Source organism: Rhineura floridana, chromosome 2 (genome assembly GCF_030035675.1).
Source record: "Rhineura floridana isolate rRhiFlo1 chromosome 2, rRhiFlo1.hap2, whole genome shotgun sequence".
In the NCBI taxonomy this organism is placed as follows: Eukaryota; Metazoa; Chordata; class Lepidosauria; order Squamata; family Rhineuridae; genus Rhineura; species Rhineura floridana.
In genome coordinates, this window is record NC_084481.1 from 338907 (window position 1) to 364131 (window position 25225).

The 25225-nt window shown below is 42.3% G+C and overlaps 1 protein-coding gene across 2 annotated transcripts in view; it reads left to right on the forward strand.

Moving 5' to 3' along the window:
* The window catches only part of CD2AP (CD2 associated protein), a 152963-nt gene that overhangs the window by 58206 nt on the left and 69532 nt on the right, over positions 1-25225 (forward strand). For both annotated transcript variants that reach the window (XM_061607521.1, XM_061607520.1), the window contains 4 exons: positions 4779-4966; positions 11335-11443; positions 14435-14529; positions 16590-16694. In XM_061607521.1, coding sequence (XP_061463505.1) covers positions 4779-4966; positions 11335-11443; positions 14435-14529; positions 16590-16694 — 497 coding nt within the window. The remainder of the gene's footprint in view (positions 1-4778; positions 4967-11334; positions 11444-14434; positions 14530-16589; positions 16695-25225) is intronic.

The following is a 25225-nucleotide window of genomic DNA, read 5'->3' on the forward strand; positions in this document are numbered from 1 at the left end:
ATTTGGATTCCTGCATTGAGCAGGGGGTTGGACTCAATGGCCGTATAGGCCCTTTCCAACTCTCTGATTCTTTCTCTGTTGTTCATGCTTAACTATGGTTTAGCTTATAGTTAATGTGAAGTGGACCTTATCAGCCAGCAATCCAACAAATTGGTGGTACTCATTAGGTTCAAATTAGTTTGCCAAGAATATTTGTAACTATTAGAAGGATTAAGACCTACTTTACACTCAGAAGCAAGACTTGCATATCTCATTCACTTATCATTTGTTTGATGGTTCCTAGAGATTTCTGACTTGATTTTAATGAACAACCCTAAAATGTTTCATTGAGCATTACTATTTTTGAACATTTAAGGCTGTTGAAAGAGGGCTGTTGAGTTATCAAACTATACATTACACTACCGTAAAAAGTCTTATCTACTTTTATGTCTCTTGAATGTTAAGAATTTCCTAATAGCTTGTACAGTAGAGCCCCACTCCTACGGCAGACCCCTGCCGAAAAGCAAAAACCACCGAATAGCAGAACATAGCTTGGTGGTGAGCCAAAAAGGCAGCAACAAAATGGTCATGCAGGCTCTGGACATGTTGCCAGCCTTCCCCCCCCACACACAGCTGACCAGAGCGGCAGCCACAAACTCCGGAGAGACTGCTTGGACCACATTGGTGAGTCCCGAGATGGGAGAGCCAGATCAAAGCCTCTCCCCCACAGTCAACCGGAGCCGCAGCAGCGAGCTCCAGTATGATCTTTCGGGTGGCCGCTGCAAGCTCCAGGTAGGCCGCTGTAGCAGGCGCTGCCAATCTAATCATAGAATCATAGAATAGTAGTAGAGTTGGAAGGGGCCTATAAGGCCATCGATTCCAACCCCCTGCTCAATGCAGGAATCCAAATCAAAGCATTCCCGACAGACGGCTGTCCAGCTGCCTCTTAAATGTCTCCAGCGTTGGAGAGCCCACTACCTCTCTAGGTAATTGGTTCCATTGTCGTATGGCTCTAACAGGAAGTTTTTCCTGATGTCCAGTCGAAATCTGGCTTCCTGCAACTTGAGCCCATTATTCCATGTCCTGCACTCTGGGACGATCGAGAAGAGATCCCGGCCCTCCTCTGTGACAACTTTTCATGTACTTGAAGAGTGCTATCATATCTCCCCTCCTCTTCTCCAGGCTAAACATGCCCAGTTCTTTCAGTCTCTCCTCATAGGGCTTTATTTCCAGTCCACTGATCATCTTTGTTGCCCTCCTCTGAACCTGTTCCAGTTTGTCTGCATCCTTCTTGAAGTGCGGAGACCAGAACTGGATGCAGTATTCAAGATGAGGCCTAACCAGTGCTGAATAGAGGGGAACTAGTACTTCACGTGATTTGGAAACTATACTTCTGTTAATGCAGCCTAATATAGCATTTGCCTTTTTTGCAGCCTCATCACACTGTTGGCTCATATTCAGCTTGTGATCAATGACAATTCCAAGATTGTTTATTTATTTATTTATTATATTTCTATACCGCCCCATAGCCGAAGCTCTCTGGGCGGTGCACAACATAAAACATCCAATATACAGTTAAAAACATATATCAAACAACTTAAAAACAATACACCAAAAGTAACAAAACATAATTAAATATATAAACAACTACAACACAAGCCTGAAAATATTAAAAGCCTATTAAATCAGTTAAAAGTATTAAGATGTTAAGATGTTAAGTAATTAAAATTACTAAAATATTAAGATCGTAAGTGTAAATGTAGGTGTTAAAATAGATGTAAAACAATGTTAAAATGTTAAAATGCCTGGAAGAACAAAAAGGATTTTACCTGGCGCCGGAAGGACAGCAATGTTGGCGCAAGGCGTACCTCATCAGGGAGAGAGTTGTTTATCACATTTTTTCTGAGATACTTTCTTTCCCTTTTGATCAAAAGAGGTCATGTCTCTAAGACTGATGTTGAAATCACCACCTATTATCAATTGTCCTTTTTGAAATTAAGTTTTTTAAAGCAGGTGGATAAGAATTTAATTTGTCCTTTATTAGGTGCATAAATTGTGCCAATTGTATAATATTCTGTACCATTAAACAATCTCTTTTTGAAGAGGAAATTACCTCCTGGGTTTTCCAAACCTTTTCTACAATAAAGGGGAAATTTGCTTTAAAGATTATAGCCACTCCTCTTGCTTTTGAAGTTTGTGTTCTCACATGTCGTATTGCTGAGCCAAGTATCCCCCATCTTATAACTGTGCATTTGCTTTCTTTTTCCTAGGTGTAGAACTTTGCATTTATCCCTGTTGAATGTCATTCTGTTGTTTTCAGCCCAATGCTCCAGCCCATCAAGGTCCCTTTGAATTTTCTTTCTGTTTTCCATGGTATTAACTATGCCCCCCAACTTTGTATCATCTGCAAATTCGATAAGCATGCTTGGTACTTCCTCATACAAGTCATTAATAAGAATGTTGAAGAGCACTGGGCCCAAGACCGAGCCCTGTGGTACCCCACTCGTTACTTCCGCCCAGTTTGAGAAGGAACCATTGATAAGCACTCTTTCAGTACGATTCTAGAGCCAACTGTGGATCCATCTGATAGTTGTTTCATCCAGCCCACATTTAGCTAGCTTGCTAATCAGAATATCATGGGGCACTTTGTCAAAAGCTTTGCTGAAGTCGAGATAATTACATCCACAGCATTCCCACAGTCTACAAGGGAGGTTACCCGATTAAATAATGAGATGAGTTTAGTTTGGCAGGATTTGTTCTTCATAAATCCATGTTGGCTCCTAGTAATCACTGCATTGCTTCCAAGGTGCTTACAGATTGACTGCTTTACAATCTGCTCCAGAATTTTTCCAGGGATTGATGTTAGGCTGACTGGTCTGTAGTTCCCCGGTTCCTCCTTCTTGCCCCTTCTGAAGACAGGGACAACATTAGCTCTCCTCCAGTCATCCGGCACTTCACCAGTCCTCCATGATTTCACAAAGATAATAGACAGCGGTTCTGAGAGTTCTTCAGCCAGTTCCTTCAATACTCTAGGATGCAGTTTATCGGGCCCTGAAGATTTGAACTCGTTCAAAGTGATTAGGTATTCCTTGACCATTTGTCTATCAATCTCAAGCTCCAATCCTGACCCTTCTACTTCATGTTTCCCAGGAGGGTCACAGATCCTTTTCTGGGAGATGACTGAGCCAAAGTAGGAATTGAGCACTTCTGCCTTTTCTCTGTCATCTGTTGTCATTTTGCCATCCTCATTGAGTAGCTGTGCCACCATTTCTTTTCTCTGTCTTTTACTATGGACATACCTGAAGAAAGCTTTTTTGTTGCTTTTAGCATCCCTCGCTAACCTCAGCTCATTCTCCGCTTTATCCTTCCTTACACCATCCCTGCAATTCTGTGATACCTGCCTGTACTCTTCCTTTGTGGCTTGGCCTTCTTTCCACTTCCTGTATGTGCCCTTTTTTGGTTTCAAGTCCTCTCTAAGCTTTTTGTGAAGCCACATTGGCTTCTTCCATTGTTTCCTCCCCCCCCCTTTTCCTTGTTGGAATTGCTTGCCATTGCGCTTTTAGAATTTCCTTTTTTTAGAAACTCCTACCCATCTTGGACTCCTTTTCTCATTATGGTTGCTTGCCATGGAACCATACTTACAATTGTTCTGAGTTGATTAAAATCAGCTTTTCTTAAGTCCAGGGTCCAGAAGCTTTTGCTTCTGTTAAAATCAAGAATTCAAGTATGGTGTGGTCACTTTCCCCCAGAGTTCCCATAACTACCACTTCATCCACCAAATCATCTCTATTGGTTAGAATCAAGTCCAGTATAGCTGATCCTGTGGTTGCTTCCTCCACTTTCTGTAGGAGAAAGTTATCTCCAACACAAGTCAGAAATTTCTTGGAGGGGCCGTGTTTGGCAGAATTTGTCTCCCAACAGATATCGGGATAATTGAACTCCCCCATTACTACTACATCATGCCTCCTCGAAACATGGCAATTTGCTTTTCAGAAGTTACATTCTCGTCTTCTCCTTGATTGGGTGGTCGGTAATAGACTCCAAGCACCACATTCCTTTTATTACTTGCCCCATCAATTTTAATACAGATACTCTCAGTGGAACTACCAAACTCATCTTCCTGTATTTGTGTGCAGGGATATATATTTTTAACATATAGCGCGACACCACCTCCCTTTTTATCCCTTCTGTTCTTTTTGAACAAGTTATATCCTTCAATTGGTGTATTCCAGTCATGGGAGTCATCCCACCAAGTTTCAGTTATACCTATCAATCGTAATTGCCCTCCTGTATTAAGAGTTCAAGTTCATCCTGCTTGTTTTCCATGCTCTGCACATTAGTATACAGGCATCGAAGACCATGTGATTCATGGCTTGGCTTCCTTACTACATTTTTCTGAGGACTGTCAGTGGTCCCTATTACAGCCGATCTCTTTGCTCCCATTACTGTGCACAAGCCTTCATCAGTCATTACCACCAAGTTTACGTCTCCTTACAGTTTTTCCTCATAGGGCTTTGTTTTCAGTCATAATTTTAGCATGCGTTTTTTAAATTGTTTTCAAATTTTTAAATTGTGTTTTAATTGTTTTTAAAAGATGTGTTTTAAATTTGTATGTTTGTTTTTGATGTTTTTAGTTTCTGTAAACTGCCCAGAGAGCTTTGGCTATGGGGCGGTATACAAATACAATAAATAAATAAAAATAATTAACAAATCTTAAACAGCAGGCTTTGACCTATGTATGACATATGATACTTTCCTCCTTGAGATTACTTCTTAACTGTTTGGCTTTTTTTCCCCAGAGTCTGTTTTTCCTGGCCCACTCTCACCTGTAACTTCACCAGGGAATAGCAATGAGTCTGGACCTGCACAGATAGCACAGCCAAAGAAAATCCGAGGAGTTGGGTTTGGAGATATTTTTAAAGAAGGCTCAGTAAAGCTTAAGACAAGATTATGCAGTAATGATTCAGAAGAGAAGAAGCAAGATAAGGTATTTCATTTTCCATGTGTAATTTGTGATGTCGTGTTTTCCAAAATGTAGCAGTGTTAGTTTATACTTGGCATCTTACTCTTTTATTAGCAATACAACTTATTTTCTGAAGATTTTTAGTTACCTTTCATTGAAGAGTTGTTGCTTCACAGAAAATGTTCTGCAACAGAAATTTTGTTGATGCCCTTTAGGAGGAGGCACAGAATTGTTGAATTGCTCAAAATCACAGCTTGCACTGGGATGAAAACATCCTTAGTTTCTAGTTTTTAATCATTCCAAGGAGAAGTTTGGTTTGGATGCCCATCTACTGATCATAGCCAAATATTCTTGGATATTGCATGAAATGAAATACACTCTTCGGTAGGTGGCATAGCAGCCTACCTTTTGATTTGTATTGTGTCTACTAATAGTAAAGGAAAGAGTGAGGGTATGGAGCACTGTCTTTGGACCCTTAAGTGTGCCTGTTAAACTCATTTAGGTAAAATTAGTTCCTGCTGTAGTTGTAGTTTTTCTCAAGGCAGTTTTGGATGGGCACGCCACATTAGAAGCTGTGATTTCTCTTATAAGTGCTAGACATATAGGTAGGTATATTCTGGCCAGCATCAGCCCTGATAAGATCTATTGATTAACAATATTCATCTAGGAAAGTATATTCATCAGTAACTTGCTAGGCTTCCCTTTGAAAGAGCAAGTGCTGGTTATGTTAAGTTTTGATGTATTCCTGAAATTCCTTGGAAGTAAAACACTTTTGAATATGTGCATTTACACAGAAACAGTTATTCCTAATGTGGTCAGGGCCGGATTAAGCGAGGGCCCCTAGGCTGATTGGTGTTTGGAGCCCCCTTCTCCTCTTAGGAAGACCCGCAGAAACAGCCGCAGGAGGGATTGCAGGACAGGAGCTTCTGAGCTGCCCGCCATCCCGTCCCATCCCATCCCATCCCCCCCGCTTCACCTACCTTTCCACTTTTTTTGCGGCTGCATGCACTGCACGCACAGGTTTGCCAACAATCAAGATGGCGGCCGAGGTTTCCCTAAGGGGCTGAAGCCTCTGCCGCCATCTTGGTTGATGGCAGCAATGCGCGCGTGTAGCATGCATTGCTGCCATCAACCAAGATGGTGGCAGAGGCTTCAGCCCCTTAGGGAAACCTCGGCCGCCATCTTGATTGATGTCAAACCGCAAAAAACAGCGGAGAAAAAGGTAAGTGAAGCGGGGGGATGGTGGGCAGTTCAGAAGCTCTTGCACTGGCCCCCAAGAGCTCCGGGCCCCTAGGCTTCAGTCTACTAAGCCTAATGGATAATCCGGCCCTGAATGTGGTACGTGTAGATGCAAAGCTGCCTCCAGGAGGCCTCTCTCAGATAGCTGAGGTTTGCTATCTTTCTCCTGTGTTTGCCTCATTATTTCCTTTTGGTCATATACAGTGCCTTGCAAAAGTACTCAGACCCCTGACCAATGCTCTCATATTACTGAATCACAAATGGTACATTGTAATTTCATTCTGTATGATATTTTATTTTGAAACACTTTTATGTTGGGAAATGTTTGTAAGAAACATAAGAAACTTAAATATGTTGCTTGCATAAATATTCAACCCACACACATGAAAATTTGGTGAAGCCACCTTTCGCTGCAGGAACAGCTTTAAGTCTTTTAGGGTAAGTATGTATCAGCTTTGCACACAATGTCAGAGGGATTTTGGCCCATTCTTCTTGGCAGATTTGCTCCAGGTCATTCAGGTTAGTTGGACGTTGCTTGTGGACAGTAGTTTTCAAAGAGCACCACAGATTCTCAATGGGATTGAGATGAGGACTTTGACTGGGCCACTGTAGGATATTCACCTTTTTGTTCCTGAGCCACTCCAATGTTGCTTTGGCCTTGTGCTTGGGATCATTGGCTACTTGGGAGGAATTTCCTCCCCAGCTTCAGTTTTTGAGTAGACTGAAGCAGGTTGCAGTATTTCCCTGTATTTTGCTCCATCCATTCTTCCTTCAATTTTAACAAGGTGCCCAGTCCCTGCTGATTAATATCCCCACAGCATGATGCTGCCACCACCATACTTCACTGTAGGGATGGTGTGTCTTGAGGCATGGGCAGTGTTAAGTTTGCACCACACATAGCGCTTTGAGTTTTGGCCAAAAAACTCTATCTTGGTCTCATCTGACCCCAAAACTTTTTCCCACATCGCAGCTGGGGCATTCTCATGCTTTGTGGCAAACTCCAGATGTGCTTTCAGATGGTACTTTTTGAGTAATGGCTTCTTTCTTGATACCCTCCCATTCAGGGAGTGTTATGCAGAGCTCTTGATATGGTTGACTGGTGCACCATTACTCCACTCCCAGCCACTGAACCTGCTTCCTTTATAGTCAGTCAGCCTGCCTTGTCTTTGATTCAGCAACATTGGAGGAAGCAGGTCCCCCTCTCCAACAATACAGGCACAGTCCCCCCCTCTTAAATTTGGCCATCTACATCAGTAGTGCACTAATTCTTTGTCGGGAAGCTGTCTTTGTGCCTTTTTCCCCTACACATGGCCAGTTCACTCAGGTCATTGGGTGGAGGTAGCAGCCATTTTGTTTTTAGTAAGAGGGGAAAGAAGAAGAGATATAGTTTCACAGGTGTAGTTTGACAATTAAAATCTCAGCAGAGTTGAGAAAAGATTGTCCTTCAGCCTTTTCCACTGGGTCTAACTAGAAGCTGAAGAAGAAGGGGTAGGTCTTACTAGAAGGCAACCCTGTTGTTGAATAGAATATCTGCTTAAGGCAGAGAAAAAGCTTCCCCATTCTGTCCTGTGTTATTTAACATCCATATGAAACATTTGGGAGCTATCATCTGGGGATTTGGAGCACGGTGTCATCAGTATGCTGATGATAGATAGCTCTGTCTCTTCATTACGTCTTAACCAGGAGAGCCTCTGAAGGTGTTACACTGGTGTCTTGAAGTGGTGAAGGGCTGGATGGGGGCCAATAAACTGAGGCTGAATCAAGACAGAGGTGCTCTGGGTGGGTGGTTCCTGAGTCTGCAAATTAGGTGTACAACCTGTTCTGGGAGGGGTTTTGCTCCCCCTGAAGTAACGTAGAAGTGCTGCTGGATTCCGACTTCCGGGAAGGGTGACTTCGCTTGTGCCTGCTTTTGAGACGGGCTCCCGCCTCAAAAGAAGCTTATTCAGATATAAATCAGTCAGAACATTTTTTTTTGACTGATGAAATTTCTCCCGGGCAGGGAGAAACGTAGAGATCAACCTCAAAAGCCTGTTTTTGTTGGGAGGACTGGATTTCATTAATTTATGAGAAAAGGTCCAGCCAGCAATGCCGGACGGACTTCCGAACAAGCTCTATCTGATTAATGCGATACATTTATCTTTTCTTCAAAGAGAAAACGGACTAACAGGCAAGCACCCTTCTTTCTATTATTTTTTTTACTTGGTTTAAATTGTTGCAGCAAAAAGAGATTTGTCAAATGAATCAGCTTTAAAGAACTTCTGGGTGAGCTATAACTCTTCTCTGTTATTCACGAAATTAACAGCTTATCTCTGTTTCTATTGCAAAAAGCTGTCCTGGAAGTGCATTCTAAAGATATAAACAGAAGAGGGATTTCTATTCCGAGGAACATTATATTGTCTGGGACTATTCTCTTTTTGGTCTATTTTATTTTGACGAATCTGCTTCTTCACGACGCCACTAACTGTTTTGATGCTGGGAACTAAATTTGTTTTGTGTTCTTGAACATAGAGAGATAAGGCAGGCTGCTCTGTTTATACTGTGATGTCATCAAGCCTGGAATATTAACCCAATTGTTGCTGAAATAAGAAGTGGTTCTTCTTTATTTTTGTTTTGTTTTGTTTTCGTGGTTTTAAAAATGGCAATCAAGAAAGTGGCTGAGAATCTGGAAGTAATTATGTTTCAGAAAATAATGGATGAGATTGAGATAACGAAACAAACCCTGCGACAGGGCAGTAAGGAGCTGAAAATGGAACTGAGCAAAATGACGCAGGAGCTTAAAGAAATAGGGGATCCTGTGAGAGAGGAGAACGAGATCAGAGATGAGAAAAGAAAAAATAAAGGGAAGATACAAGCCCTGGAGATTGGAACAAATATGGAATTGGAAAAAGATCTGGAGTTTATGGATATTAGAAATAAAATCTACTGTTTGGAATTTAACGTTATCTCTGAAGAAATTAATGAAGATATTAGAGATAAAGTTATCAATGGCTTGGATAATCTTCTGGACTGGAATGACGTGATGGAGCTTGATATAGAGAAAATCTATGGAATTAACTGCAGCCATGTGACAATGGAAAAACTCTCAAGAGATGAGCCAGTGCATTTTGTAAAAAAGAAGAACACAGATATGACTTTACAACAATATTTCAGCAACTTATTCAGAATTGATGGCAAGAAAATATTTGGGATAGAGGAAATTCCCATCAGACTCTTATTATATGACTATGGCTATGACAGCAAGATTATTATGGAATACTGATAATGGAAGATTGGACACTGAAATTACTGGACTTAACAGGACTATTGAAGATGGAAGATGGAATTAATATGACTAATGGAATAATGGCTATTGAAATTATTGGACCTAACAGATTTTGATGAGATGGATTAATCGATATGTTTATTTGGACTATGGTTATGACAATAAGATTATTATTATTATTATTATTAATGAGATGGATTAATCGACATGTTTATTTGGAGAAAAATTGATAGATATATTTCTTAAAGAATTGAAACCTCTCTTTGACTTTTTGTGGAAAGAATAAAGTAATGTTTATGAGATTTGATGATTAATTAAGATAACTACTGGAGGAAAGTGATTTTATAATATAATTTAAGAGACAGGATTGTTATATATTGTAGACCTACAACTGATTTGATCTGCGACAAATGGGAAGTCAACATTTTATTTTTTTGTTTAATCATTTTTGTTTTGTTTTGTTTTTTGTCTTTGAATGTTTTATGATTTTGTTTTGTATGTTTTATGAAAATTTGAATAAAAATTATTGTAAAAAAAAAGAAGAAGTGCTGCTGGATTCCAACTTGTCACTGAAGTCTCAAGTGACTAATGTCATTAGGAGTGCTTATGCCCAATTTAGGCTGGTTTGCTAGCTGTGGCCATTTCTGGACCAGGATAGTCTGGACTCAGTTAACTTCCCACTTGGACTACTATAATGTTCTCAGTGTGGAGCTGCCCTTGGAGATATTCTGGAAGCTGTAACTAGTGCAGAATGTAGTTGCTAGATTGGTAGATGGGGCAGCCTGATGGTATCTATGTCACTGGTCCTGAACAGTTTGCATTGGCTGCCAGTAAGCTACCAGGCCAAATTCAAGATGTTTGTGTTATTGTACAAAGCCCTAAATTTATTGGGACAAAAGTACCTTAAAGAATGACTCCCCCAATATCAACCATATCAAGCCCCGTTGTCTGGTTGGCATGACAGGACCTTCTTGGCAGTGGGGGTTCTCTGTGGAATGCCCTCCTTGGTGAGACATGTCTGTTTCCCTCACTGCTGACTTTCAGGAGAAATTTAAAGACATTCCTGTTTACTCATTTGATGACTGATATATTTGGCCATGGCAACCTTGCAATTAATTAGCTGTAAGGGCATGTGATTTTTTTTTAATGATTTTAGATGGTTTTAATTGCTTTAAATATGTATTATTTTAAATTGTATTTAACATGTTGATGTTTGCCACCCTGGGCACCTTTGGGAGGAAGGGTGGGAGACTAAATAAATAAATAAATTTGCGTGCTCAATTTGGACAGGATTAGTTTTTAAACTAGCAGCCACAGAAATATAAATACAAATGCATGTAACCTGCCACAGAAAGTGGATACAAATTGTGCAAGTACATTTGTATTGTCTTTAAGAATCACTGCTTTAATCCCTGTAATATTAACATTCTCATTGGTAGGTGGCTGGGTTGTATCCAGTGTAGCAAAAAGTAACTCATACTGTCAGCACAAGTGTTCAAGATTGTGCAATGGAACGTTTAGCCTCTACTCGCTCTGAGTCCCCCTAAATCTGTTCTTGGGGTTCCCACAACCCTCTGGAGCAGATTGGGGGGCTGGGACACGTACGGGGAAGGAAAGGGGGGGGGAGTTTCTATTGCACCAGTGGAAATCCTTGTGCTGCCAAGACAAGTTAGTTGGATACCGGCCTGTTTCCATGTCAGAAACATTGCAACTTTACTTGAATGATTTTACAAACAAGAAGATTCTTGCCATAGTTATTTCATTAACTTGCTTGTTAACAACAAGGCATGCACCTTATTGTTGATCATATGGGCAAGTGCTTTAATTGGAAATTCAAATATACTTGGCTCTTGCATGAGTCCTGTTTTTAATCTTCACATTTCTTTTGTAGCCATTACCTGCTCATCCATCTGGACCAAAAGTAACCCAATTTCCTGGAGCAACAAAATCAGAAATTGCAACTGAGGTAGCAAAAATAGAAACTGAAAGCAAACAGAAAGGTATGATTATTTAATATCTGCATTTTGTTTAATGATCTTTATGTAAAATCATGTTCCATGGTGTGGTGTTAAGGCCGCATAGAACTTCAACAAGGAATTGGTATATGCACTGTGGTTTTAGAATAATAGAACATTAGTTGAGTTGGGAGGGGCCTACAAGGCCATTGAGTCCAACCCCCCCCCTGCTCAATGCAAGAATCCAAAGCATTCCCAACAGTGGCTGTCCAGCTGCCTCTTGAATGCCTCCAGTGTTTGAGAGTTTACCACCTGCCTAGGTCATGGGTTCCATTGTCGTACTGCTCTAACAGTTGGAAGGTTTTTCCTGATGTTCAGTCAAAATCTGGCTTCCTGTAATTTGAGCCCATTATTCTGTATCCTGCATTCTGGAATGATCAAGAAGAGATTCTGGCCCTCCTCTGTGTGACAACTTTTCAAGTACTTGAAGAGTGCTGTCAGAGATTATACAAAACTACCTTCTTGCCAGCCCAAATATATCCATGATGTCTCCCCCAAGGCTGTTTCCCAGTTCTACCCACTTCCTTCCCCTTTGGTACAACAAACAAGCAGCGCAACCCCTGTAAAACAAGAAGGGCAATTAGACAAAGAAATAGGCTTGGCCACATTGTACCATCTGCCCGGGGTAGCTTTTCTCACAGCCCCTGTGCACACCACCTTGAAGAAGGAAGCAGACTGAGCCATTTTGCTGGTTCATCTTTAATACTTCAACTGTAGTCCAGGACAATTTAAGATCAAAAGGCTCACTGTAGTCAGCCGATGTAAATTGTAGAGAACGCATATATTCAAACCCAAACTATTACAAAGTGTTAAGTGAACAAAATTCAGGGCTCTCAACTTTTGCTGGATTCTGTCTCCCCTTCTCCCCTCTTCCACAAAATGGGTCTCCACAGTTGAACTAGTAAAGCCTAAATTTTAAAACTGTCAATTGAAAGGACAATATATGGTGCAGATAACAAGAATATCAGACTCTCAGGCACTAAGTCAGTCACTTGGGTTTAGCTGATCACGTTGCTCTGATGTTGTTGGACACTGAGCTATCTTGCTGTGACTTCTGTTGGTTTTTCTGATGATATTGCTTCTTTCTTTGCTCCTCCTTTTTAGTGTCGCTTTACTTAAATGTTGTAAAAACAGGAATGGGTTTCCACTGAACTTAACAGGTTGAAGTTTCCAAAGAGACCTGAGCAATAACTCTTTCACTGAATACTTGGAAAAGCATATAATAATATATGTTCGTATATTTGTTTTTACTGTTTTAATTCTTGTAAACCGCCCAGAAAGTTTCGGCTATGGGACGGTATACAAATGTAATAAATAAATATCTCGCAGCCCGCCTGCTTTAGCTTTTCTGTGGGTGAGGGCTCTGTGGGGTCTCTCAATATCCTTCCAAACAAGAGGAACATCAGGCACTAAATCTTGCAGCCATCTTGTAAAATAGGCCACCATATCATTAGCTTCAGTCCCCTCCTCCATCCCATGAATATGAATGTTCGGGCTGCAGGCCTGAGGATCATCCAGATCCTCAATCTTAATTTTATTTCTCTATTAGATTGTTCAGACTTGCTAATTCCTGAGCTGTTGTCTTTAGAGTGCCCTAGTGCTTTATTCTCTATGCCTGTTATGGTTTCAGTCTTTCCCTCTACTTGTGTCAGCTTTTCTTCAATAGATGTCAAACACTGTGACCATTCTCCCAGCAAATCAGCTCACAGTTGTTTAATCTCTGATTTGATCTGCAGTGCCCTATCAGAGCCCGGTGGAACTGACAAGGCTCCTATCAGTTTTCCATCCTCTACCATTATGGTTCCTGGAGCAGATTCAGTCAAAAGCATCACTGGCAGTATTTCTTTGAAATATGAACTTAGTGACTTTTCTTTTAAGTACTGTGATCCTGACTTCATTCCCTAATGAATCATGTCAGTAAGAGCACTCAATACATTCATGAAGTGTTGGAATTAACAGTCATTGTGGTGGTTTCTTGAGGAGCTCTCAAGTCAGATGGCCATCCAGACTTGGCACTGCTTCGCCCCCAGCACTTTGCTTTTAAAATGCCATATTGTTCCCTTATCTTTCAGCCTCCCATCTTGTTGATTCCTGTTCTCCATGGTCTCCATGCCTTCTCCCTCCCTCCCTCCCTCCCACTCTCTCTCCCACTCTCTCTCTCTCTCTCTCTCTCTCTCTCTCACTCACTCACACACACACACACACACACACACACACACACACACACACACACACACACACACACACACACACACACTTCAACTGATTAGATTTTTCCCCCTAAATCAATTTTCTTTCTATACTAGATTCTACGTGGCTGCTGGCCATGGTTTTCCTGACACCTTGACAAAAGACTATTTGCAAACATGTCATCGTACCATAGCAGCTCCACCAATATGGCAGTGGCAGAGTGAAGCTTATGGGTGACAGGCTGTATATTTGCTTTCTGCTTTATAAGGAGTTCCAGGGCAGTTAGCCCACTAGCCAATATATAAAGATATGTAACTTAGTCACTTTCTTTCCACATTGGCTCCCTCCCTCTATCCTTTCTCTCTTCAGAACTCATGACTTCAGTAAAGCCTTCAAATTGTTGTTGACTTGCTCTTGGTTGCTATTCTACGACCTGTGGACTCCCCTCTCCCCCCTCCAGTTCACAAATACTTCCTACCTACCAATGTTATCTTGTCCATATAAGTATAACCCGTTTGGGCAAAGAGAATGTCCCTTATGTACTGAGCAGCACCCAACACACTGGTGCTACATACTACTAACAGTAGTAGAAGCATGTAATGCTGGGCAATTACATGTTGGATTTTAAAAGTGCATTTTTTTAATTAATGTATAAAGGAGATTTTACTAGATATTTTGTTAACATTCATCTCTTACATGTCCTACTGGTGAACTTTAAGCACTGGCATTCATACAACAGTGAGGGATGTGGTGAGCATGCATAATACTCTTACTGCTTCTTTTCAGCTAAGGAATATTGCAAGACCTTGTATGCCTATGAAGGTACTAATGAGGATGAACTTAGTTTTAAAGAAGGCAGTATTATCCAGATAATAAGCAAGGTAAGACATTAGTCAATGTCTAAATCGGAATGCTCTTTTCTGTATCTAAGCATGCCAAAGTGAAGCATTAAAAAATTTTGGATGGTGTCCAATAAAACTAAATTTAGAATGCTTAAGCTAATAAAGTATTTTTAGTATGTTCTTGATTCATATGTTTTATAAGGGAATCTTTTGCATGTCTGAATCGGAGCTGCATTATTTCCTATATAATGTGGAACATTCTGCCCATTGACACCAGGCAGGCGTCTACACTGTACTTTTTTTGGTGCCTGCTTAACAACATTTTTGTTTAGTCAAGCCTATCCGGACAGGCAGAAGTTAAATGTATTTTATTCTGTTTTTAGTTTATTGATGATTTTAACTACTTTTTAAATGTTTTAAATACCTGTTTTATTGTTTTTATTGATAATTTAATGTTTGTTTTGTTTTTGTAAACCTCCTTGAGGTTTTACTGCAATCAAGTAGTATATAAATTTTGCTAAATAAATAAAAGTTAAAATAAGTTAACCCTTACAATGTTGTTTTGAATTTTTCAGACATACAATTTTTGGTAGACTGTTTCCCCAATGGTATCTTGTATGTGTATGCATAGATATACAGTCATATGGGAAATTATGCATTACAGTGGCTGCAATCCCAGTTTCTTTTTTAAAAAGTGGCAATTGCTCCTGGAGAAACCTAGTCTGGATCCAGAAGATGTTAATAATTATATGCCAATTCCCTTCCTGAGCAAGTGAACTGATATTCTCTGTCACTCTTGGTTGAGACTGATTTTCTAGATCCATTTCAGTTGAGATACATTTTGCCCTTATTTAGGGACAGAAACTGCTTTAGTCGCCTTATGGGATGATCTCTGCCAAGAGGGGGACGGGGTATAAGACCTTTGATTTCTCTTGGACTTCTCAGTGGCTTTCGGTACCATCAACCGTGGTATACTTCTGGATAGATGGTTTGGGTTTGGAGTAGGAGGTACTGCTTGGCTGTGGTTGTGCTTGGATAACTGATTGCACAAGGTGGTGCTGGGGGACCATTGCTTGATCCCTTTATACTTTGGGACCCTGCAGGATTTGGTTCTTTTCTCCATGCTGCTTAACATCTGCATGAAACCGCTGGGAGAGGTCATCTGGGGATTTGGTCTGAGGTGTCACAGGTATACGGATGACACCCAGCTTTATCTCTTTTTTCCATAACATACAGGTGAGGTGGTAGATGTCCTGCATCAGTGCTTGGGTGCAGTAATTTGAGGGTGAACAAACAGAGTCAGTCCAGACAGCATGGAAGTACTATTGGTGGGTGGTTCATCCATCTGTATGAATGGTGTTCAACCCATTGTGGATGGGGTGCGCTCCTCCTAAAGGACAAGGTCCACAGTCAGAGGGTGCTCATTGACCCAGCATTGTAATTAGAGGTTGAAGTGGCCTCTGTGGTTCAAAGCGCCTTCTAATCAGCTTCAGCAAATCACCCAGCTGCAACCATACCTTGATGATACTTGCTTGGCTACAGTTACTCCTGCTCTGATAATATTTCCTTTGGAGTATGTGTCTGCCTTTAAGAATGGTCTGGACACTGCAGTTGGTCTAAACTAGGACTGCAAGATTTTTTATCTGGGACTGGGTCATACTATGTCAGTGTTTTGTCAGCTGAATTGGTTCCTAGTCTATTTCTGGCCCAAATTTAAATGCTTTTTTTACCCTTTATTGGCTTGGGACCAGGTTACCCTGAAGATCACCTACTCCGGTGTATATGCCTACATGAACCCCAAAATCCTATTCAGATGCCATGCTTTGAGGCGAGGTAGGTGGCTACCAGGGAGAAGGCATACTTGGTAGTGACATCCCAAGGGTGGGTGCCAGGCCTTTTTATTCACCAAGGCTCTTTAAACAGGTATTATTTTAAACAAACAAAATCTGGGCTCTTGTTGTGAAAGTTACCTTTATTTTAAAAATTGTGTAGCAAATTATAGTTTCCTCCATATTATATTTAGGTCTGAATTTGTACTTGTTTTCTGAAAAAACACATTCTTATATATACATTAAAAAAGAAGCACTGTTTTGTTTTAGGATACTGGAGAGGCAGGATGGTGGAAAGGTGAGCTTAATGGTAAAGAAGGCGTTTTCCCAGACAACTTCGCAGTTCTGGTTTATGAATCGGATAAAGATTTTCCTGTAAGTTCTCACTGACTATCATTTTAAAGATATCATTTGTAAGCCGCCTTGAGGGCCTTTGTAATCATCATCATTTGAAGGCAAATATAAAAAGAAAATGATTAGCTTATTTATTTTTTTTACCTGATAGTTTTAGCTCACTAATCATATTTACTTTTTAGGCCCCCTTCTACATCTCTTTAAAGATGACTTTTGAGTCATTGCCCTTAAGTTGTGGAAATATATACAATACTCACAAACTCTTAAAGGCTAACAAATTTATTGTGGCATAAGCTTTTGTGGACTACTGTGCACTTAATTCAAAATTATATTGCTTCCCTTCCAAATTTGATGCCTTGATTTTTACCACTTACTGCTTTTTTGTGAATTAGTGTAGGAAAGGTGTATCCGTGGCCTTCTCCGGGAGACCTGGTTTGAAAACCCGCCTGAGCCTTAAAGCTCCCATGAAGGTGACTTTGAACCAGTTTGTACCCTTCAGCCTAATCTGTCCCATATGTTTTTTGTGAGGATAAATAGGATGACCTTGGAGGAAGGATGGGATAAAAATAATGGTACTCTCATTTTTGGTCCTACAGTCTCTGCATTTAAAATTACTTAAATTTTATTTTAAATAAAAATTTAATTTTTTATTTAAATTTTATTTAAAATTATTAAAATTCTAAATAATACTGGCTTGAATTCTGAGAAGGGCCCTGGAAAGCTGCTTAGGCAAAGGATGATCTGAACAGTGGATAGGGCACAGGGGAAGCTAAAGGGGGAAGGGGAAATCTTCTAACTTTGGATGAGTGTAGAGGCTAAGTGGAGGCAACTGGAGTGCATGGAGATTCCAGAAGTAGATGCTGGAGGACACCTGCTGTTAGTCTTGCAGGATTCCATTTTGTCCTGTATTCTGTTTAATATCTATGTTAAACTGCCTGGGAGAGATTGGCAATTTTAGACTCCATTATCATCAATATACTGCTAACACCACAACTGTTTATCATTTTCATCTTGGTCCATGGAGGCTGAGGAGGTCCTAAAAGCAGTAATGGGCTGAATGTGGCCTAACAAGCTGTGACCGAATTCTGACAAGACAAAAATGTTCTTGGTCAGGAGAATTGCTGATAAGGATTTAGACTATTTTATATTGGATTGTTGTCTACTTGAAAAATCAGTTTGAGTCATGGATCCAGTACTGTTCCTGGATTCTCAGGCAGTGGCCTTAGCCAGGAGCACTCCTGCTCAACACAGGTTGTGTACACACCAGATATTTAAAGCACATTGCTTCCCCCAAGGAATCCTGAGAACGGTAGTTTACCACTCAGAGAGCTACAATTCCCAGCGGCCTGAACAAAATGCAGTTTCCAGGATTCTTTGGGTGAAGTCCTGTGCTTTAAATGTATGGTGTTTATGCAGCCTTTGAGTGGTTTGCCAACTTTTCCTGTTTCTCGAAGAGCACTTGACCACATTCAACAATACATTATGGTTTCCCGATAAGAGAAGTGCTCTTATGAATTGTTAACTGGTTAAAGAAGAGAAAACTGATAGCAGGAATAAATCAACAGTCCTTTCAATGGAGAGATATAAACAGTGATGATCCACAAAGATCTGCATTGGGACAAGTGCTTTTAAACTTAGTAAATCAGGTAGATCCATTAGGATCTCTCCAAGATGAACGGATGGGCAAAATGGCAAATGTGGTTCAGTGTTAAAGGTAGAACCCTATCTTCTGTATATGTTCTGAGCTGGCAGAGACTTCCCAGGCAGTATCTTGGGGTTGTGGTAAGAACATCATGTGTAAAGCTGCACCCATGCTGGGGATCTTTAGGAAAGGAATGGAAAATGAAACTGCCAATAGCATAGCACCTTTATAAAGTCTATATAGTGTTCAGTTCCAGCTCCCACAGCTCAAAAATAATATTGTAGAGCTAGAAAAAGGTGCATGAAAGAGCAACCAATGTGATGGGGAGTTACTCTAGCACCTTGATGAGGAAAGGCTATGATATTTCAGGGGCTTTAGCCTAGCAAAAAGGCATGTTAGTGTATAAGACATTTAGGTAGGTGAGCAGGGAGGAGTCAGTCTCTCCCAGCTATGTCTGCCAGTGTACCTGGTTCAGCATCAGGGTAGACCTGAGGGTCGGGGAGGGGGGTTTGCTGTGGTCTATAGGAGCTCCATCTCCCTCTGCAAGCACCCTGTCCATGTGACTACTGGTCTGGAGTGTTTGCACGTTATGTTGGGTCAGCGGGACAGACTGGGGATTCTGTTGGTGTGCCGCCCACCCCACTGCCCAACAGACTCGCTAGCTGAGCTGACGGAGGTGGTCTCGGGTGTACTGTTGAGATCCCCCAGACTGTTGGTTCTGGGGGATGTCAACATCCATGCCGAGGCCACCTTATCTGGGGCAGCTCAGGATTTCATGTTTTCCATGACAACCATGGGACTGTCCCAACATGTCATTGGCCCAGCACATGTAGCAGGGCATACTCTAGACTTGGTTTTTGCAACTGGAAATGGAGATGGTGATCTGAATGTGGGGGGCCTTATATCAGTCCCTCTGCGATGGACAGATCACTGCTTGCTGAAGTTTAGACTTACAGCGGCTTTTCCCCTCTGCAAGGGGACCTATTAAGCTGGTCTGCCCCCAGAGACTAATGGAACCAGATGGTTTCCAAAGGGCTCTGGGGAGTTTTCCGGCCGATAGGGCTGGCGCTCCTGTCGAAACCCTGGTTGAACTGTGGAATACAGAAATGACCCGGGCAGTTGACATGATTGCTCCTGAGCGCCCTCTCCTGTGTAGAGCTCGTACGGCTCCATGGTATACCCCAGAGCTGAGAGCGATGAAGCAATATAGGAGACGGCTTGGTGCAGATGCAGACGAACCCCTGGTGGATGCAGTTACACACTGGTAAGTGCCTATGGTAAGCTGTATTTAGGGACAGTGAGGGCAGCAAAAAAACAATATTTTGCTGCCACTATCAAATCATCAGTCTGCCTCCCAGCGGAGCTCTTCAGAATTGTCCGGGGGCTATTACACGCTGGCCCCAAGGACATGGTAGAACCATCTGAGGCCTGCTGTAATGAATTTGCTAGGCACTTCCAGGATAAAATCTTTAGCATCCACCAGGACTTAGACTCCAGTGTTATAGCAGGTGAATCAAGTAGGGTATCCAGAGCACAGCCTTGTCCCGATTTCTTGGATGAGTTTCAGTTGGTACAGCCGGAGGACATTGACAAGGTGCTTGGACAGGTTTGTGCAACCACTTCTGTGCTGGATCCTTGCCCTTCTTGGCTAATAAAAGCTAGCAGGGATGGAACAGCCAGCTGGGCCAGGGAAGTGATTAATGCCTCTCTGTGAGAGGGGGTGGTCCCTTGCTGCCTGAAAGAGGCAGTAGTGAGACCACTCCTGAAGAGGCCCTCCCTGGACCCAGAAAATCTTAATAAGTATAGGCCAGTAGCAAATGTTCCATTCCTGGGCAAGGTCCTGGAACGAGTGGTGGCAGGCCAGCTCCAGACACTCTTGGATGACACCGATTATCTGGATCCATTTCAGTCAGGTTTCAGGCCTAGTTTTGGCAAGGAAACAGCCTTGGTCGCCCTGTATGATGACCTCTGTTGGGAGAGAGACAGGGGGAGTGTGACTCTGTTGATTCTCCTTGATTTCTCAGCAGCTTTTGATACCATCGACCATGGTATCCTCCTGGGAAGACTGGCTGAGTTGGGAGTGGGAGGGACTGAATGGCGGTGGTTCTGCTCCTACTTGGCAGGTCAGCTCCAGAAGGTGGTTCTTGGGAAACATTGTTTGGCACCCTGGACTCTCCAGTATGGGGCTCTGCAGGGGTCAGTTCTGTCCCCCATGCTGTTCAACATCTACATGAAACCGTTGGTGCAGTCATCCGGAGCTTTGGAGTGCGTTGCCATCAGTATGCTGATGACACGCAGCTCTATTTCTCCTTTTCATCTTCTTCAGGTAAGGCTGTCAATGTGCTGAACCAACGCCTGGCTGCGACAATGGACTGGATGAGGGCTAATAAACTAAGGCTCAATCCAGACAAGACTGAGATGCTGCTAGTGGGTGGTTCTTCTGACCGGATGGTGCATGTCCAGCCTGTCCTGGATGGGGTTGCACTCCCGCTGAAGGAGCAGGTTTGTAGCTTGGGGGTTCTCCTAGAACCATCTCTGTCACTTGAGGCTCAGGTAGCCTCCGTGGCACGGAGTGCCTTCTACCAACTCTGGTTGGTGGCCCAGCTACGCCCCTATCTGGACAGGGACAACCTGGCTTCAGTTGTCCATGCTCTGGTACCTCCAAGCTAGATTACTGCAGTGCACTTTACGTGGGGCTGCCTTTGAAGACAGCTTGGGAGCTGCAGCTTTTGCAAAATGCAGCAGCCAGATTGGTAACAGAGACCAGACAGTTCAAACACATAAAACCGATTCTGGCCCACTTGCATTGGCTACCTGTATGTTTCCGAGCTTGATTCAAGGTGCTGGTTTTAACCTATAAAGCCTTTCACGGCTTGGGACCTGTCGAGCCCCAGGGCCCCTTCCCAGCGCAGAGTGACTCTGGGGGAAAGCTGTACGAGGGCGCACCCCCAGCTCTGCAGATGTCATAAGCTAGAAGATCGAAGAGTGGGCCCTTTCAAAATAGAGGCACAGATTAACCTGGTGGGTTTTCGCCTAAAATTGCCTCCCACCTTCAAAATACACCCTGTATTCCACCGCTCCCTATTAACTCTAGAACATCCCCCCGACCCTCATTGAGCCTCCATGGAGCCACTGCCTCCTATCACGGTGCACAGGCAGGAGAAATACAAAGTGGAGCCGGTCTTGGACTCGCGGAGACGCAGGGGGCATCTGCAGTATCTCATCCATTGGAAAGGCTATGACACTTCTGAGAGGTCATGGGAAGTGGAGTTGGTGAGAGAGTTCCAAGTAAACCCAAACCGCAGGGGTGGAGGGGAATGGTGCATGGAGGGCGGAATGATGTTGAGCCCCAGTTGACCCAAGGGGGCCTGGATCAGGAGGTAGGGGAGCCCCAGGGCCCCTTCCCAGTGCAGAGTAACTCAGGGGGGAGCTGTTCGAGGGCGCACTCCCAGCTCTGCAGATGGGAGAGATGTCAGATGTGGAGGATGCTCCTGAAGATCGGGGGGGAGGAGACATGACCAACCACTCTATGATTCCCATGGGAAATTCATGTGGAGACCCCTCCCTTGCCAAGCGCCCCAGGAGAGCTGTTGGAGCAAGACCTTGCGCGCGTGCCAACTCTATCCCCCCAGGATTCCTTGTCTGGCCCTTCCAACGCTTCCCTGCCAGAAACATCTCCTCCCCCTTCAATGGAGCCGGCACCTGAGGGGTCTAGACTGTCTAATGAGCAGACATATGCATGCCCTCTGTCACCTCATGTGCGCCACCGAGAAAAGAGGCTTGGCCAGAGGGAGGTCCTGCACAGGAGTCAGAGATTACGGGCGAAAGCCTTTCCTACTTACTTAAGCCCGTGTCCCCCTGATGAGGGGGCTGAGTCCCCTTACATGCTGCATTACAGGGATTACAGTGAGCTAGTTAGCAAAATCTATGAGACGCCTTGCCTTCAATGTTACTCTAATAAAACAGGAATTAATTCCAGTCTCGCCTCCATTTCATGATTCTCTGGGCAGGACAGGACCACAATACCTGATGGACCGCCTCTCCCAACATGAACCCACCCATACACTATGCTCAACATTTAAGGCCCTCCTCCGGGTGCCTACTCGGAGGGAAGCTGGGAGTCTGGCAACAAGGGAGAGGGCCTTCTCAGTGGTGGCCCCCAAATTATGGAATGATGGTAGTGATGAGGTGCGCCTGGCGCCAACACTTATCTTTCCTGCACCAGGTCAAGACTTTCCTCTTCTCCCAGGCATTTTAGCATGTGTTTTTAAATTTTTTTGTGTGTTTTAAAATTTGTATATTTGTTGTTATTGTTTTTAATTGCTGTAAACCGCCCAGAGAGCTTCGGCTATGAGGCAGTATATAAATGTAATAAATAAATATATAGAGTCATTTGGTACCTCCAAGATAAGATAGGTTGGCTGGAGAGCTTGTTTTTAAAGAAGCGTATAGAATAGATCAACAGTCCTTGCAATGGAGATGGCTTAACAGAAACCTGATAGAATAGAGAAATATAGTGGGACATAGTTAACGCTATCAGAAATACAGGGGAGGGCATCATAGGTGGTCGGCATATCAAAGAGGACATAGAGTCCAACAAGCTAGAAATCCCAAAAGGGGCAGACTCCTTCACACAATTGCTATGGATGGTGATACAGGCCCCCCCACAGTAATTTAATACTGGGAATATACTATCTCTCCCCCCCCCAATATAAGCCCAGGGTGATATTGAGATGGGGAATGAAATCAAGGAGGTATCCAAAGGAGCCAGTTCTGTAGTAATGGGTGAATTCATGTTTCAGTCAAGACAAAGAGGTAACCTTTTTGGTAATCCTGCATGACTGTGCCTACAACAGTTGGTCATGGAACCAACTAGGACCCTGGACTTAAGTGGTGCTGAAGACCTGGTGTGAGAGGTAAATGGTGTTTGAACCAATTGGGAGCAATGTTCACAGAACTATGAAATTCAGTATATATCTAAGTGAACAACAGCACAGTCACAGTTGACTTCAAAAGATGAAGCTTCTAAAAAATGAGAGTTGCAAAAAAGTTGAAAGGAAAAGTGAAGAGAATCAAATCTCTCTAGAATGCTTTGGGATTATTCAAAACCACAATTACAGAAGCTCACCTATAATGTATACTGCAGATCAGTAAAGGTACCACCAAGGCCAAGAGCATGCCAACATAGTTAATGAGCATAGCCATGGAAGCTAGCAGAGGCAAGAAGGCTTCCTTCAGAAAATGGAAATCTTGTCCAAATGAGGAAAACAAAGAGGAATACAAACTTTGACAAAAGAAATGCATGGAGACAATAAGGGATGCAGGGAAAAAAGCAACAATACAAGGAGCACATTGCTAAAAATATAAAATTCAATACCAAAAAAGATTTAAGTATAGCAGTTTCAGGAGACCAACTAGGGAGGTGGCTGGACCTTTGGACAACAAGGGAGTCAAAGGTGTGTTAAAAGAGGAAAAGAAGATTGCAAAGAAGCTGAATGATCTTTGCATCTGCCTTCACTGCAGAAGATATAGGGCAGATCTCTGTGCCTGAACTAACTTTTGCAGGAAAGGAGGAAAATAGTGATGACATGAGATAAAGTTCTAGATCTTATTGACAAATTAAAAATGAGCAAATCACCAGGTTCAGATGGTATCTACCTGAGAGTTCTTAACTGAAATGTGAAATCACTGACCTAACAAAAATATGTAACTTATCTCTCAGATTGTCTTTGATATTAAAATTAAATTACCAAGCATAAAGAAGAACAATTGGCAGAATGCTCATGGCAAACTGGTCTAGCCTAGCCAGGAACAAGATAGTTCATCGCTTGTCATGGAATGCCTCAAGATCCCCTCAGTAGATATTGCACCACTATGCTATTTTGGTAGTCATCTCTTCTAAAACTGAGGGATATATGTGGCAAAAGAGCAGAAGCTGCTCTACAAAAGGCTTGGAAACTTCAGCAGTATCACTGTCACCAAATGTATCTTCATTCCCAAGCCACATTCCTGTCAGCCAAAGATACTACCTCTCCAGACATTTCCAAGAGTGTAAAGGATGATCTTTAAAAGATTTGTCAGCAGTGCTGCTAGTGATTCCTCTCTGTGGCTGATATCTCAGGCTGGAGATTCTTCTCTTTGTTCTATTCCTAATTCATCCACAAAAGCAGATCTGGTACAAATTGAACATCACACTTGTGCTCCAGTTTTACTTATTCAGAACTGGAAGTCACAGAAAGTTTGAGTCTATTTCTGTTTTCTGGACTACACTTTTAAGACTGTTTTTAAGAGCACATTGTCTCCATAATGAAAGGACTGTGTTAGATTATAGGACCCTTGGGATCACAGAGTGGGTTACAACAGCCTCTGTTTCCTTCCGGCAATGTTTTCCACTAGATGAGATTTGTAGAAGAGCCAAACGAGCATTGGTACATGCATTCACAAGGCATTATGAAGTGGATATGTTTGCGTCTGCTGATGTGGGATTTGGACAGTGGGACTTCCAAAGAGTTCTTGGACAGGGAAGACTCATTATACCACCACTGGCTTGCTTTCTTCTTTGGTTCTCCTTAATACAGCCTGTAGCTGGTCTGCCCATGCATCAGTGATGCAACAATTTGATTCCTATCTCAAGAGCCATGGATCTCAGAATTCCTTCTCTCTTTGTTTTGAATGCCAGTGTCTCTCACATCTGTGTATGAAAGGCAAGGAGATTATTTATTTATTTATTTATTTATTTAAAATATTTCTATCCTGCCCTTCTACCCTATAATAGGGCACTCAGGGCGGCTTACCAAAATAAAATCAGACACGTACATAATAACTTTGTAAACAATAAAATCACAAAAACATTAAAATAAATTAAAATACATAAAATACAATTAAAATACATAAAATTATATATATATAG